Source organism: Balaenoptera physalus (genome assembly GCF_965194825.1).
Source record: "Balaenoptera physalus genome assembly, chromosome: 3".
Classification (NCBI taxonomy): domain Eukaryota; kingdom Metazoa; phylum Chordata; class Mammalia; order Artiodactyla; family Balaenopteridae; genus Balaenoptera; species Balaenoptera physalus.
The window spans coordinates 66,939,919-66,956,603 of NC_138890.1; the positions used below are offsets into that span (position 1 = coordinate 66,939,919).

The 16,685-nt window shown below is 36.6% G+C and overlaps 1 protein-coding gene and 1 long non-coding RNA gene across 7 annotated transcripts in view; one reads left to right on the forward strand and one right to left on the reverse strand.

Moving 5' to 3' along the window:
- Window positions 1-16,685, reverse strand: part of LOC309657420 — a 1,054,509-nt gene that overhangs the window by 1,021,899 nt on the left and 15,925 nt on the right. The window lies entirely within an intron of this gene.
- Window positions 1-16,685, forward strand: part of AFF4 (ALF transcription elongation factor 4) — a 97,498-nt gene that overhangs the window by 25,411 nt on the left and 55,402 nt on the right. For 4 of the 6 annotated variants that reach the window (XM_082454704.1, XM_082454702.1, XM_082454705.1 and 1 more), the window contains exons 2-5: window positions 7,994-8,085; window positions 8,555-8,681; window positions 10,861-11,655; window positions 13,692-13,736. In XM_082454704.1, coding sequence (XP_082310830.1) covers window positions 8,559-8,681; window positions 10,861-11,655; window positions 13,692-13,736 — 963 coding nt within the window. In that variant the 5' untranslated portion in view covers window positions 7,994-8,085; window positions 8,555-8,558. Of the gene's footprint in view, window positions 1-7,993; window positions 8,086-8,554; window positions 8,682-9,096; window positions 10,203-10,860; window positions 11,656-13,691; window positions 13,737-16,685 lie in introns of those variants that run through there. The other 2 variants (XM_082454706.1, XM_082454703.1) reach the window with 2 other exon arrangements.

A 16,685-nucleotide genomic window follows, 5' to 3' on the forward strand; every position in this document is an offset into this window, starting at 1 on the left:
TTTATCACTCTTATCCTTCCATCTTTTTTTTTTAAATTTTCTATTTTTATCTCTTTTTTTTAAGCTTTTAATTAATAGTTTAATACTGTTATGGTCATAAACCGTATTCTGTAGGATTTAATTCATTTGAAATTTGTTGAAATTCTTTATAGCTCAGCATAGGTCAATTTTGGTAAATGTTCTGTGTGTAGTTGTTGAGTGCAATGTTCTATATATTTGGTATACAACAGTTTGGTCAATTTTTTTTTTTAATTAATTTATTTATTTTTGGCTGCATTGGGTCTTCATTGCTGCACACAGGCTTTCTCTAGTTGTGGCGAGCGGGGGCTGCTCTTCGTTGCAGTGCGCAGGCTTCTCATTGCGGTGGCTTCTCTTGTTGGGGAGCACGGGCTCTAGACATGCGGGCTTCAGTAGTTGTGGCACGCAGGCTCAGTAGTTGTGGCTTGCGGGCTGTAGAGCACAGGCTCAGTAGTTGTGGCACACAGACTTAGTTGCACCATGGCATATGGGATCTTCCCAGACCAGGGCTCAAACCCGTGTCCCCTGCATTGGCAGGCGGATTCTTAACCACTGTGCCACCAGGGAAGTCCCAATCCTTCCATCTTTTATTTTGAAAAATCTCACACCTATAAGAAAAGTATAATATACATCTGTATATCCTTCACCTAGATTGTTAACATTTTTACTGCGAACATTTAATTGCTGCTGCTGCTACTCTTCCTTCTCCTCTTCCTGACTCTTTCCCTCCCTCACCCTCTGTCTTTCCCTCCTTCCTTTATCCATCCCTCTCTCTCTCTCTGTCTCTCTGTCTCTCCCAGCCTCCGCACACATACTATCTATATACATGCTATCTATACATAATAAATATATATTCCAGTGGTCATTGAACCATTTGAGAGTTGGCAAATATGATGACATTTCGCCTGTGTGTTGTGTATGTCCTAAGTAAGAATCAAAGATTTTCTCCTGCATAAACAAATACAGTTATCACATTGCTATGATTATCTGAAATACCATTCATGTGGAAATTTTCCCAAGTTTCCCATTAATGACCTTCACAACCATCTTTTCCTCCTCAGATCCAGGGTCTGGGGTATGAAGGATCATGCATTGCATTTAGTTGTGTCCTCTTTCTTTCTTTCTTATTTATTTATTTATTTATGGCTGCATTGGGTCTTCGTTGCTGCGTGCGGGCTTTCTCTAGTTGTGGTGAGCGGGGGCTACTCTTTGTTGCAGTGTGTAGGCTTCTCATTGCGGTGGCTTCTCTTGTTGCCGAGCACGGGCTCTAGGTGCACAGGCTTCAGTAGTTGTGGCACGTGGGCTCAGTAGTTGTGGCTCATGGGCTTAGTTGCTCCACGGCATGTGGGATCTTCCTGGACCAGGAATTGAACCCGTGTCCCTGCATTGGCAGGCGGATTCTTAAGCACTGTGCCACCAGGGAAGTCCTGTTGTGTCATCTTGAATGTAGAATATAGACATAATCTCCAGTGCCTGCCCCTGTCTGTTTGTCTCTCCTTTTGTTCTCTGACATTGTTTGAAGAGTCCAGGCCAGTTTTGAAGAATGTTTCTCAGTTTAGGTTTGTATGCTTACTTGTGATTAGATTCAGGTTAAATATTTTTAGCAGGTGGAATACTGAGGTGGTGATATGTCTTTCGGGCATCACATTGGAAGGCACATGATGTCAGTTTGCCCCATTATTGATATGTTAAGTCTGATCACTTGATTATGGGTAGTGTTTACTTCTCTACTTCAAAGATTTTTTTCTTTATACTTGATATTCTGTGGGGGTGATACTGAATATTCCATTGCCTCCCAAATTTTTACCCAATGGTTTTAGCATCCATTGATGTTTTTTGCCTCAATTATTACTTTAGTGGCTGCAGAAAAGTGATTTTTTAATTCTTTCATTTCTTCTACATTTATTAGTTGGCATTCTTCTATGAAGAAGTACATTTGCTCCCTGATTTATTTGTCTTTTAATTTTATTCTTTGCTATTATTGCTGCGGATTCAGGGATTTTTCTTTTGTTTTTAAGTATAGTTGATTTACAATATTTTGTTAGTTTCAGGTGTACAGCATAGTGATTCTGGCTTTTTTGAGGATTATATTCCATTATAGGTTTTTACAAGATATTGGGTATAGTTCTCAGGGATTCTTTTTTTATTCAATTTGTTATATTCCATTGCTTGTTCATTGTGAAGCTCATGTTTTAAAATTTGACCAGTGAGAGCCCCTTCAAGCTGGTTCTCGTGTCCTTTTGATATATCTCCATCTGTTTTTGAGCATTTTCTTACTGTTACAACAAGATATTTTAGGCTAACTTTTTACCTTCCTTGCTATAGCTCTGGAATTAGCTATTTCCCCAAGAAGTCCTGTTCCACTTTAGCAGGGAATGATATTAGAAAACAAAATTTGGTTGCTGAGGGTGCTTCTTTCTACCAGATTGTCACTGCTTCTAGACTCTTTCAGTGGATGGAGCTAGAGACACCATATGTGTGTGTGTGTGTGTGTATATATGTATATGTGTGTATGTATACTTAGATATAATTTATTTTATTTTTAATATAAGTATGAATTCATAGTACTACTTCCTAATCCCCAAAGTTTCTTTTTCTCCTTATTCCACTCTATATTTGTATCTGTTTTCTCATAGTAAGGTCCTTGGTTCCCTAAAAGTTTCAGGATGTTTACATTTACTTATTTGTTCAGTCTTGTAGCAATAAAATTGCTACACCATTATCTTTACCAGCAACCAACCTAACTAAAGTTGCAGATATTTCTTTGCATTTCTTTTTGTCCCTAGGATTTCATTTAAAACTGTTTTGAATTTTACTGAATTGGGAAGAAATAGAAAATATGAGCAGACCAATTACCAGTAATGAAGTTGTATCAATAATTTAAAAAGTCCCAACGAACAAAAGTGTAGGACCAAATGGCTTCACAGGAGAATCCTACCAAACATTTAGAGAAGAGTTAACACCTATCATTCTCAAACCTTTCCAAAAGATTGCAAAGGAAGGAGTATTTCCAAACTCATTCTTTGAGGCCAGCATTACCTTGATACAGACACAGACAACACAAAAAAAGAAAATTACAGACCAGTATCACTGATGAATGTAGATACAAAAATCTTCAACAAAATGTTAGCAAACTGAATTCAATAATACATTAAAAGAATAATACACCATGGTCAAGTGGGATTTATATCAGAGGTTCAAGGGGGTGGTTCCACATCTGCAAATCAATCAGTGTTATACACATTAACAAATTGAAGAATAAAAATTATATGATCATTTCAATAGATGTAGAAAAAGCCTCAGACAGAATTCAATGTCCATTTATGATAAAAAGCTCTCCACAAAGTGGGTTTAGAGGGAACATACCTCAACATAATAAAGGCCGTATATGATAAGCCTGCAGCTAACAACATAATGGTGAAAAGCTGAAAGCATTTCCTCTAAGATCAGGAACAAGATAAGGATGTCTACTTTTGCCATTTTTATTCATCATAGTATTGGAAGTTCTAGCCACAGCAAACAGGTAAGAAAAAGAAATGAATCCAAATTGGAAAAGAAGAAGTAAAAACTGTCACTGTTTGCAGGTGACATGATACTATAAATAGAAAATTCTAAAGACATCACCAAAAAACTACTAGAGCTCATCAGTGAATTCGGTAAAGGTGCAGGATAAAAAATTATTATACAGAAATCTGTTGCATTTCTATACACTAACAATGAACTATGAAAATAATCCTATTTACAATTGCATCGAAAAGAATAAAATACCTAGGTGTAAACTAAGGAGGTAAAGGATCTGTATTTGGAAAACTATAAGACACTGATGAAAGAAATTGAAGATGATACAAATAGATGGAAAGAGATAACGTGTTCATGAATTAAAAGAATTAATGTTATTAAAATGACCATACCACCCAAGGCAATGTACAGATTCAATGCAATCTCTATCAAAATACAAGTGGCACTTTTCACAGAACTAGAACAAATAATTTTAAAATTTGTATGGAAATAGAAAAGACCTTGAATGGCCAAAACAGTCTTGAGAAAGAAGAACAAAGCTGTAGGTATCATGTCCCCCGATTTCAAACCATACTGCAAATCTACAGCTATCAAAACAGTATGGTACTGGCACAAAAACAGACACGTAGATCAGTGGAACAGAACAGAGAGCTCAGAAATGAACTCATACGTACATGAGCAATTAATCTATGAAAAAGGAGACAAGAATATACAATGAGGGAAATACAGCCTCTTCAGTAAATGGTGTTGAGAAAACTGGACAGCTATATGCAAAAGAGTCAAACTGTACTACTCTCTAACACCATGTACAAAAATAAATTCAAAATGAATTAAAGACTTAAATGTAAGACCTGAAACCATAAAACTCCTAGAAGAAAACATAGTATGCTCTTTTTTTTTTTTTTTTTTTTTTATTTATTTATTTATTTTGGCTGTGTTGGGTCTTCGTTTCTGTGCGAGGACTTCCTCTAGTTGCGGCAAGCGGGGACCACTCTTCATCGCGGTGCGCGGGCCTCTCACTATCGCGGCCTCTCTTGTTGCGGAGCACAGGCTCCAGACGCACAGGCTCAGTAGTTGTGGCTCACGGGCCCAGTTGCTCCGCGGCATGTGGGATCTTCCCAGACCAGGGCTCGAACCCGTGTCCCCTGCATTAGCAGGCAGATTCTCAACCACTGCGCCACCAGGGAAGCCCCATAGTATGCTCTTTGACATTGGTCTTAGTAATATTTTTTGATATATTCCCTCAGGCAAGGGAAACAAAAGCAAAAATAAACGAATGGGACTGTGTCAAACTAGAAAGCTTTTGCACAGTGAAGGAAATGATCAACAAAATGAAAAGGCCGCCTACTGAGTGGGAGAAGATATTTCCAAATGCTCTGTCAGATAAGTGGTTAATATCCAAAATGTAAAAGAACTTATACAGCTCAACATAAAAAACACAAACAGCCCAATTGAAAAATGGCCAGAGGATCTGTAGACATTTTTCCAAGGAAGACATATAGATGGCCAAGAGGCACAGGAGAGATGCTCAGCATCGTTAATCATCAGGGAAATGCACATCAAAACCACAATGAGATGTCACCTCACACATAATAGCCATTATCAAAAGACAACAAATAAAAAGTGTTGGGGAGGATGTAGAGGAAAGAGAACCCTTGTGCACTGTTGGTGGCATTGTAAATTGGTGCAGCCACTAAGGAAAACAATATGGAGATTCCTAAAAAAATTAAAAATAGAACTACCATATGATCCAGCAATTCCACTCCTGGGTATTTACCTGAAGAAAACAAAAACACTTGAGGTATGTGCACCCTTATGTTCATTGCAGCATTATTTACAATAGCCAAGATATGGAAGCAACTGAAGTTCCCATCAGTAGATGAATGGATAAAGAAGATGTGATCTATAAATATTTATAGTGGAAAATTACTCAGCCATAACAAAGAATGAAATTGTGCCATTTGCAACAATATGGATGGACCTAGGAGGTATTATGCTAAGTGAAATAAATTAGAGAAAGACAAATACTGTATGATTTCATTTATATGTGGAATCTTAAACAAACAAACAACAAAACAGAAACAGAGTTTTAGATACGGAGAACAAACAGGTGGTTGCCAGAGGGAAGGGATTGGGGGGGAAGGAAAGAAACAGGTGAGAGAGATGAAGAGGTACAAACTCCAGCTGCAAAATAAATGAGTCAAGGGTTTGAAATATACAGTGTGGAGAATATGATCATAACTATGTAATATCTTTGTATGGTGACATATCTTAGATAGATTCATTGTGGTGATCAGTTTCAAATGTATAGAAATATCAAATCACTATGTTGTGTAACAGGAACTAGCATAGTGTTGTAGGTCAATTATACTTCAAAAACAAACTCAGAAAAAGAGATCTGATTTGTGGTTACCAGAGATTGGGGGGGTTGGGGTCGGGGTCCGGGGAATTGGATGAAGGCAGTCAAAAGGTACAAACTTCCAGTTATAAATAAGTACTAGGGAGGTACTGTACAACATTATTAATAAAATTAACAGTGCTGTATGTTTTATATGAAAGTTGAGAGTAAATCATTAGCACAAGAAAAATAATTTTTTTCTATTTCTTTAATTCTGTATCTATATGAGATGATGGATGTTCACTAAACTTACTGTTATGATCACTTCATGACGTATCAAATTATTATACTGTACACCTTAAACTTGTACAGTGCTGTGTATTAATTATATCTCAGTAAAACTGGAAGAAAAAATTTGTTTGTTATTAATATATCAACTTAAAATAAGTACCGGATGGGTACTTAAACAATTTACCTTAAGTAATTAAAAATCTTAGATGGAGAACCTCCTTTCTACTTGCTAATTTTCTTTTAGAAATTATTTTATCTAGTAGTCAGATTTTGTTGTGATACAGCAATTTGTTAGTTTTTACTGAGTCCTGTTTCAGTACAGTTGCAGTTGTCCTGAGGAATATAGTTTTGCCTCTACAAACAGAGATATACTTCAAATTGAGTCATACTTAAATTTCATAATAATTTTAGGGCAGCTCAAGTGGAATTACTGGAATTACTGCTTTGGGGAAAACTTTATTTTAGGCAGAGATACTGATGTTGAAAGACACAGGAGAAAAAAATAGAACTGACGTATTAGATGTGAAAATAAGTCAAATCAGAAAAAAATTAAGAGAATAAGAGCTACAACTGGAATATTAGTTCTTATAAGCAATCATTTAATTTCATTATGAGCTTCTTGGCAGCCTTGTTTAAAAGAGGAAATATTCAGTGTGATGACTTATTGTTTAAGAAAAGATTTTTTATCACTGAATTATAGGAGGAATTTTATTGTGGGAATCATCCGTTTTTGAAGTAAATGTTCACGTGTTTCTTGCATGATTATTTTAGTGCTGTTGAATACATAAAATTAAATCGTAGTTTAAATAAGGCATTTCTGTTGTTTTCTGATCTTTCAAGAATTAAATTTAGGGAAACATAAGGAAATTGGTCATTAACATAGACCCTAACAGATACAGATAAGTTTGTATGTTACAGCACCATAGCTCTAGAGGTCTATTTGAAACTTGATTGTTGGTGATATACAGTTATTAGTTGGTTCAGGTGTGCTGGAGGATAATAAATGTTCTTTGTTTTTATTTTTGAGTACCAAAGTGTAGATGTTTTATGGTATTTATTAAAGAAAGAATCAAATACTTTTTGTGGTTCTGATGGGAGACCAAAGCAAGCACACACTATTTCCATAACCTCAAAATAGTTTATATTCTTTTATAAATTTATTAGAAAATTGTGCATATAAGAAAGAACTTGAATACACATTTGGACACTTAGAACATTTTTTTAAACACTAAATTGCTTTATTTGTATGATATTAAACTGTGCAAATCAGGATGTTTTATCTTTGAATGTTTATTTGTACTTATAAAAGTCCTCAAGAATATATTGGTTTTGCTGTCCATTCTCATTTTATGATTATAGTTTCCCCCAGTCTTGATTGACTTTAATTTTCTGATTTGATTTGATTTATGAATCATAAGGCTGGAAATACTCTACAGTATAACCTGGTTTTTCCCTTTGGCCTCCAACAGGACTTTCAAAACAAAACAAAACATAACCAGGACAGATGATTAAATCTATCTCCTGGGAAGAGTGTGCTGACAACATTTTTCATTATCTATTTAACCAAAATTCCCGCTGCTATAAATAAACTATTTTCCTTGGTTTGTTCTTAGTGACAACAGTATGACAACATACTGTCATGATTATAGAAATGTCACCCTCATTTACCCTTTCTCCCAAAAGACTTTTTCTTTTTCCATACAATTTCGACTACTGTTACTAACCCAAGTTAATTTTAGATTCTATTGCTGAAAGCCTCAGTTTTGCCATTTATTGAGGTGCTAATTGAAATATTAATGTATTTAGAGCAGAAATGTCGTTTTTTAGGGAATCTAGAGCAACAGCAAAGCTGAGGTCAAACTGCCATAAGGATGGACACCAAGGAAGCTGTGTTTGGGACAAAAAGAAATCAAGATAAGGTAGATGCAAAGTAGAGAAAAGCACTGGACCCTGGGGGGAGAGGGTGGTAGGTGGGAGTGGGTTGTATGCCTCTAATGGCAAAGAATAGCTAGATTTCTGAAGAGGAAACCACAGAAGGCTTATAGGAAATATTAAGAATTATGGGTTTAAGTACTACTTTCCCTCTGAATATAGAAGTTTCAGTTGACTTTTAGCTAGCAGAACACTTAAAAATTCATAAGGTTAAGTATTTCAGTGGGGTGGATCCTAATATTCTGGGCTAGTGTTTCCTGTCTGGATAGTTGTGGAAGACACTGTCGGTTTAGTTGATAAAACCGTTGCCAAAACCCAACTTCAGTACTAATGCCTGTTGTTACTTGAAAGTTGAAAGGGAATCTCCGATTGAAGCGTTAAACTGACAAAATGAGTACAGAACATTTAATTTTTCCTTTTCTTTTTGTGACGTAAATGTTGTGTTTCTCTTCATAGCAACATGAACCGTGAAGACCGGAATGTGCTGCGTATGAAAGAACGGGAAAGGCGGAATCAAGAAATTCAGCAGGGGGACGACGCCTTCCCACCTAGCTCTCCTCTCTTTGCTGAGCCATACAAAGTTGTAAGTTGTCCGTTGAATGTTTTTTCCCCGTAACATAACATTTTTTGCTTTAAAATTTTTTAAACTTGAGTTTTTATATTAGAAAGAGTTATTATGTTACATCTTTTAACAGTTTTTCCTTTTCTTATAATAGAATATACTTTTTTGGTGTAAACTTTTCATTGCAGTATAACATACATATAGAAAAGTACACAAAGTAAGTGTTACAAATGAAAGAATTTTCACCACATGAGCAACCTCACATAATTAGTACCCAAATCAAGAACTACAGCATTACTAGTTCCCTAAAGTCATCCTCACAACCCCCCACCCCCACTCCCATTGCTACCCTCTACTCTTGAAATATGGTCTGGAGTAGCTCAAACATTCATATCTGTATTCCTGGCTCTACCGCTAACCCTGAGCAGGCATTTCACCTTTCTGAGCCTTGAATTAAATTAAAAGTTTGTGAATCACTATGCATTGTCTGCTGTTTCCTTGGCTATTTGGGTATAACATCAAAGACAAATATTTCATAGATTCTTTTGTTTCTCCCTATTTCTTGCCATTTGCTTACTTAGTTTACTAAGTTTCAGTGATTATTAGTAAGTTTGAATAAATGTGTCCTCAGCATCAATCTGATTCTTTTTCTGTTACCATGTACTAAATTCTCTGATTTTCTATATGTTTAATGCTTAATTAACAATATCAAATTTAGATTAAAGCATGTTATCGGACTGTTCAATAAATTAAACTAATTGCTTTTTTTTTTTTTTTTTTTTAACTATCATTGTACTTGATTTGGGATTACATAAAACACTGAATCTGATGACTATTGTAACTGTAGTGGCCACAAATGTCTCTCTAATACTTGATTTGGCTTTGGATTTCATTGGAAGTATTATTATAATTTAAAGGCTTGTACTGTGTATAATAGTTGTAATACTATGTATTGCAGCACTAGTGACTATTGTTGGCTTTATAGTATGAGATTGAGAGTGTGTTAGACTTCTTTCTGAGGAAATACGAATGTAACGACATATCCTGGGTTTACCCTTATAACATTTGGTGTTTGTAGAAACCGTTTGGAAGCTCTGTAAAAAACCATTTATTCAGAGCTTTTAAGGATTGTCCAATGAAGGGCAGTTACACTGACATCATTTATGAGTGTAACACAAAACTTTGGGATTAAAGACATTTTGAAAAATAACGAGTTTGGTCCAGAATCTTTGAATCATACTACAATTTATTTTGTAATTACATTGTAATGAATTGGATTTGATTTCTGATCTTGATGTTGTCAATAAATTGCTGTAGATTTACCTCTCAGACTGATTTTCAAATAATCTAAAGTCATTACTGATTCCTGCCCACCTCAAAATAAATAGTGGTGGTTCAGGCTTTTCTGTTTGTTTCAAAGTCTTGATTTCCCTTTTAATGTAATCAGTCAACTTTTTTTCTTTCATGTATATGAATACAAGAGTCCTAAAGCTTGTAGACATCTTAGACCTGATTATTCAAGAATAATTCTTGAAACTTAAAGTATGTATTATTGACTTCAAAAGTTGGAGCATTTGATGGTCAGAATTAATAGCCAAGATTTAAAACTTTATTACTGGATTTTCCATGCTTAATTTGTTGTTGATTTTTTTTTTTTTATTGTTGTTGATTTTTATTAACTTGTTGAGTCACAGTAACAGAAGGAATTCTAAAAAGTCATTTGCGTATAACTTGTTTAACTAAGTTTTTATTTCTGCCTCTAACTATAACATTGAATTATAAGGAATATGATGTTTTCCTAGACTGCCAAAATATGCATATTGACTAATCTGTGACTTGGAACTTAATTACATAAAGGCATAATTTTCCTGCTCTTCAAAAGATTTTACTACTGTTCCAATATATTTATTGGTGAAATTTGGATTTTTAAAAAATCTCCTGTAGTCTATTGTGTATATTCCTCAGTGTCCTCTAGGATATTTGTGTTTTAACATGAAGGTTTTTCACTTTCAGTTCATTTTTTTCACTATAAAAAATATATATATTTGGAGTTTGTTTTGAGATTTTAACCTTATAATATGAGATGAGACTTCCTTTTGAAAAGTCCCGTTTCATTTGAAGTTTGTAAAGTTAGTTTAGAAGCATCTTTTATTTCTAGTTTTGCTAATTTTATAATTTTATTTTACAATTTTTTTTGTAGACTAGCAAAGAAGATAAGCTCTCAAGTCGTATTCAGAGTATGCTTGGAAACTACGATGAAATGAAGGATTTCATAGGAGACAGATCTATACCAAAGCTTGTTGCAATTCCCAAGCCTACAGTACCGCCGACAGCAGATGAAAAATCTAACCCAAATTTCTTTGAACAGAGACATGGGAGCTCTCATCAGAGTAGCAAATGGACTCCAGTAGGACCTGCACCCAGCACTTCTCAGTCTCAGAAACGGTCCTCAGGCTTACAGAGTGGACACAGTAGCCAGCGGGCCAGTGCAGGTGCCAGTAGTGGCGCTAATAGCAGTGGCCAGAGGCATGACCGTGACTCATACAGCAGTGGTGGGAGCAGTAGCCGGAAAAAAGGCCAGCATGGATCAGAACACTCCAAATCACGCTCTTCCAGCCCTGGAAAACCCCAGGCTGTTTCTTCATTAAGCTCCAGTCATTCCAGGTCTCATGGGAATGATCACCATAGCAAGGAACATCAGCGTTCCAAATCACCTCGGGACCCTGATGCAAACTGGGATTCTCCTTCCCGTGTACCGTTTTCAAGTGGGCAGCACTCAAATCAGTCTTTCCCACCTTCATTGATGTCAAAGTCCAGTTCAATGTTACAGAAACCCACTGCCTATGTGCGGCCTATGGATGGACAGGAATCCATGGAACCAAAACTGTCCTCTGAACACTACAGCAGCCAATCTCATGGCAACAGTATGACTGAACTAAAGCCCAGCAGCAAAGCTCATCTCACCAAGCTGAAAATACCTTCCCAACCATTGGATGTAAGTCACAAATTTAGAGCTTTTTAACATTGTAACTATATGAAGCAATTCACCCTGAAATTATGTTTGAAGTTGAACTGTCTCTTTGTCTTAATAGTAAGGAATGTAAAAGTTTAAGGAAAGACTTGTGATTGACTCCCAGGTGTATCCATAGAGCTCTTAGCTACCCCTCTTGAGCAGTAGAGAAAATGTCATTCATTGTTCTCAAATATTAAAATGACAAGTCAGTTATAGAATTAAAACATGGTCTATCAATACCTTCGGTTTCCTCGTTTTGATTTTATGGAATAATACATCTTGTGTTCTTTTGTTTTAAAAAAATTACTTCTGTTCTCATTGTGATACTCATCAATGAGATGTGGGCATGGTTCGTTGGGGTGAATGTTGGAACTTTTTTGGGTACGTGAAGATGGTAATGTTTTATGGTTTGGATGCCACGATCCTTATCTCTGGTTACACTTAAAGGTTTGAGGCAGCTGCTCCAGGCATAGTGGTGGTTTGAAATTTACAGTATTTATAACTATGTACCAAAACATGCTATTCAGAATAACCAAAGAAGTGAGCATTTGTTGTGAAATAGCTGAAATTTTATCTTTTAATCTAGTTTTTGCAATAAAAAATATTTTAAGTTATATCAGTAGCTGAAAATCATAGCTTAAAACGGTGGGGGAAGGGATCAGGAACAGGTAAAATGCTGTCTTAAGGACATTTTAAAATCTTTCTTGTGGCCTTGGGAAACTCATTGTTTGTAGCATTTGTCGTCTCATTACCCCTCTCAAGGGAACAGTAAAGTGGTAACTTTGTTCTTTCTTCAAACTATATAACATGATCCTTAGAGTTAGACTTCACTGTAGCTCTCCAGTTCCTGTTTGTACTTCAGAATAAAATTAACTTTCGAGATTTAAGAAATACTATGTAAAATGTCCAGCATGTTCTAGACAACTAATCTTTCAATAATACTGGTTTTATTCTGTTTGTTATTTATGTAAAATGATGATCTCAGTACCATGGTATATTTTGTATATAAACCAACTTTTAAATTTTTGACAAATTGTTCACCTGAAAAAAGTACATTTTAAAAATTATTTCTAATCCAAGTGTATGAAAGATAAGATTTCTTTTTCTTTTTTTGGCTGCGTTGGGTCTTTGTTGCTGCAAGCCGCAACTACTCTTCCTTGCGGTGCACGGGCTTCTCACTGTGGTGGCTTCTCTTGTTTTGGAGCGTGAGCTCTAGGCGTGTAGACTCAGTAGTTGAGGCACACGGGCTCTAGAGCGCAGGCTCAATAGTTGTGGCGCACGGGCTTAGTTGCTCTGCGGCATGTGGGATCTTCCCGGACCAGGGCTCGAACCCATGTCCCCTGCATTGTCAGGCGGACTCTTAAACACTGCGACACCAGGGAAGTCCTTAAAATTTTTTTTTAAGAAATCTTATCTTGGGACTTTCCTGGTGGCGCAATGGTTAAGAATCCGCCTGCCAATGCAGGGGACACGGGTCGAGCCCTGGTCTTGGGAAGATCCCACATGCCGCGGAGCAACTAAGCCCGTGTGCCACAACTGTTGAGCCTGCGCTCTAGAGCACGTGTGCCACAGCTACTGAGCCCACCTGCCACAACTACTGAAGCCTGCGTGCCTCAAGCCCGTGCTCTGCAACAAGAGAAGCCACGACAATGAGAAGCCTGCACACCGCAATGAAGAGCAGCCCCCGCTCGCCGCAACTAGAGAAAGCCTGCGCTCAGCAGCAAAGACCCAACACAGCCAAAGATAAATTAATTAATTTAAAAAAATTTTTTTAAATATAAAGTTCTTCCAGTCATGTACAGCTTGGTGATTAAAATTTTTTTAGTGCTTGAAAATCTATATTTAAGGAAATTAGTCCAAAGATTCCAATTAGTGTTCTGACTTATAGTAGTGGGATACTAAATATGCCTTTAATTTTAATCTCATTTCTAATAATGTTAAAGCCGTGCAACAAATGATAAAAATCTAATAAGAAATGACTCCAGATCTAATGTGTGTTTCTTTTCCTCTTTCTTTAGGCATCTGCTTCTGGTGATGTGAGCTGTGTGGATGAAATTCTTAAAGTAAGTTTTTTAAAAAATAGTTTTAGTCTCTTGAATTATGATGCTTTGCTACCCTCTTACCCTCCTTCCCCTTGTGTTTCACAAAGTATCTGAAACTGCAGCAGATTGCTTACCTGCGTAACCTGATTATGGCCATCAAAAATAACTGACTCTGTTCTACTTATATTCATACTTAAGTTCTAAATCACTTGGTTTGTTTACTATTTGCCCTCAAAAAGCTGGGGTTTTTTTGTTTGTTTTTTTGTTTTATAAGTAAAAACAAACTCTAGTCTTAACAGCTTGCTTTGAAAAGAGGAAGAAACCAAATATAAACTGTACCTTCTTAGGTTTATCGGTTAATAATTTGAAGTACTAAAAATCTCAGTAGTTATCAGTCAGACCATTGTGTTGAAAATAGCTTGCTTTGTAGTTCATCTGTATATACTGGTCAAATCCTACGATGAAAGATCTTCTCTGAATACTACACATTTTGAGTGTTTAATGGAATATGTTTAAACTTGACACATGACGAAAGAGTACATTCTTCTGTTGGGAAAAGAAAACATTGTCCTTTGGAAAAAGAGAAAGTCCAGTGAAGTGAGTGACAACGACTGCTTTTGGCTCAATAGACAAAAACCATCAGTCACATATTAATTGTATTTTTTGTGTACACTCTTGAATTTTTGTGTCTGTACTTGTATTTCACTATGGATACTTTTGAAAGACTACTTGCATTGGCTGCCTTCCACTTTATTTTCTCCTTCCTTCCTTTAGCCTGCTAAAATCTCTTTTACTTCTACCATTCTGCTGAACTTGTTTCTCCAAGGTCATTATCTTCCATGTCATCAGAGGCTTCATTTGAGTTCTTTCTGCTGTTCTAAAGAATTTTTATTTTTTTCTTCGGAAAACATCATTCTTTCTTCCTTGACTGTTGTTATGCTTCACTGTTTTTATTTTCCGCACACCTTTCTTGTCTCACATTCTCTGTCCTTTGGCAACACTTGTGTCTTCTCTTATCTCTTAAATACCGGGTGCATTGTCTAGCCTCTCCTCTTTGATGTGATTTTCCTCCATCCTTTGGGATTTATCTGTTAGACAACTATTCAGTCTTTCCTGCTTTGGCCTCCTTTGGGTTTTGCTTTGTGTCTCTTAATTGCTTCTTAGCCGGGTCTCCATTTGGATTTCTCCCTGCTTCTTCAGACTCAACATGTCTAAAGCCGTATTTATCAGAGTTAACTTCTGTTAGTAATATCACCATTCTCCCTTGCTTATAAGTGTAGAATCCTAGTTATTTTCCACTTCTTTCTCTCATGTTTTATTTAATCACAAAAACTTCATGTAGACTTTGAAAATTCCTTGAAAATGTTCATTCCTTTATTTCCATTTCTGCCGCTTTGAGCTTCAGTAATTGTAATATACAGTCCTCACTCTGCCTTTCTGTCTCCAGAGTCTCCCTGCTCATCTGTCTTCTGTACTGCTGCCAGATTCTTTGCTTTAATCCTTTGTCTTCATAAAGTGATATCCTTCTTAGAAGTTTTCAGTGGCTTTCTAAGGCCCCTAGAAAGAATAGTGTGCAAATTTAACATTTTAAATGTTAGGCTGTCCACAGGCCAGTTTCACCCTCTCGCACTATTGATTGACCACTTTTGCCAAACTGGTTCCCCTAAGCCATACACTTCTTGCTCTTTCATCTTTGTAAAGTAAACTTTCATGGAATGTGTTTCTCCTTCCTCTTCAGTTATACATAGATTCTGTTTTTTCTTAGAATCCCACTGAAATCTTTATTCCCCCTGTGTCAGGCCATCAGACCACAGTGATAACTCATATTGCATTCATTTTTCAGTTGCCATGTACAAGTTTAAGGGAGCATATATCTTTACTCCTAAATCCTCAAAAACGCATGGCACTTTAATACCTGGAAGAAATCTTAGATTTTCTTATATTTAATTGTATCTTTGATGTTACTGACCATTTATTCTACATTTTATGTATATGCAGGACTTGGCACATAGCCTTGGGTGTAATAGGTGCTCAGTCATTTGATGGTAGGGAGTTAAATAGATTTTCTATTGAGCGTATTTTGGTATTTGAGGTGTAAAAATGCCAACATTGAAAACCTGGGGCATATGAGTTTCTGTTTCTTTACCCTTCCCTATGTACAGTGTGCAAGGAAGTTCAGGTTCACATTCCCTTCGTGTTTTCTTTTTTTTTCTTCTTTTTTTTTTTTTTTGGCTGTGTTGGGTCTTTGTTGCTGTACGCAGGCTTTCTCTAGTTGTGGCGAGCAGGGGCTACTCTTCGTTGTGGTGCACGGGCTTTTCATTGTGGTGGCTTCTCTTGTTGCGGAGCACAGGCTCTAGGTGCTCAGGCTTCAGTAGTTGCAGCACGCAGGCCCTAGAGTGCATGGGCTCTAGAGCGCAGGCTCAGTAGTTGTGGTGCACGGGCTTAGTTGCTCCGTGGCATGTGGGATCTTCCCAGACCAGGGATCAAACCCATGTCCCCTGCATTGACAGGTGGATTCTTAACCACTGTGCCACCAGGGAAATCCCCCTTCATGTTTTCTTGATATTTGTAGTCATATTGTTTCTGGGAACCCCATCACGAACTTAAAGGAAAAAAAGTTTTTTTAATCTAAAAGTAGTATATGTTTATTGTAAAAAATGATGTATTAATTCAAAGCTTGCTAACTGAGTACCTACTGTGTGTCAAGCACTAGGGACATAGTGGTGATAATAGTGATAGTGTTGCACCCTTTGAGCTGACATTCTCGAGCAGGATGTAGGAAATAATCAATTATATACAATTACTTCAGAAAGTAAAATGCTATTAAAAAATAAAGCCTTGTAAGAGGATAAAGAGCAAGTTTAGTGCAGGTGGCTGTTTCAGGAGATTCAAGTGGGAGAAGCTGCATCAAGTGCCCTTGTCTCTTCCTCCTTCAGTCATTCTGTTGTCCAGAGGTAGCCATTGTTAAAT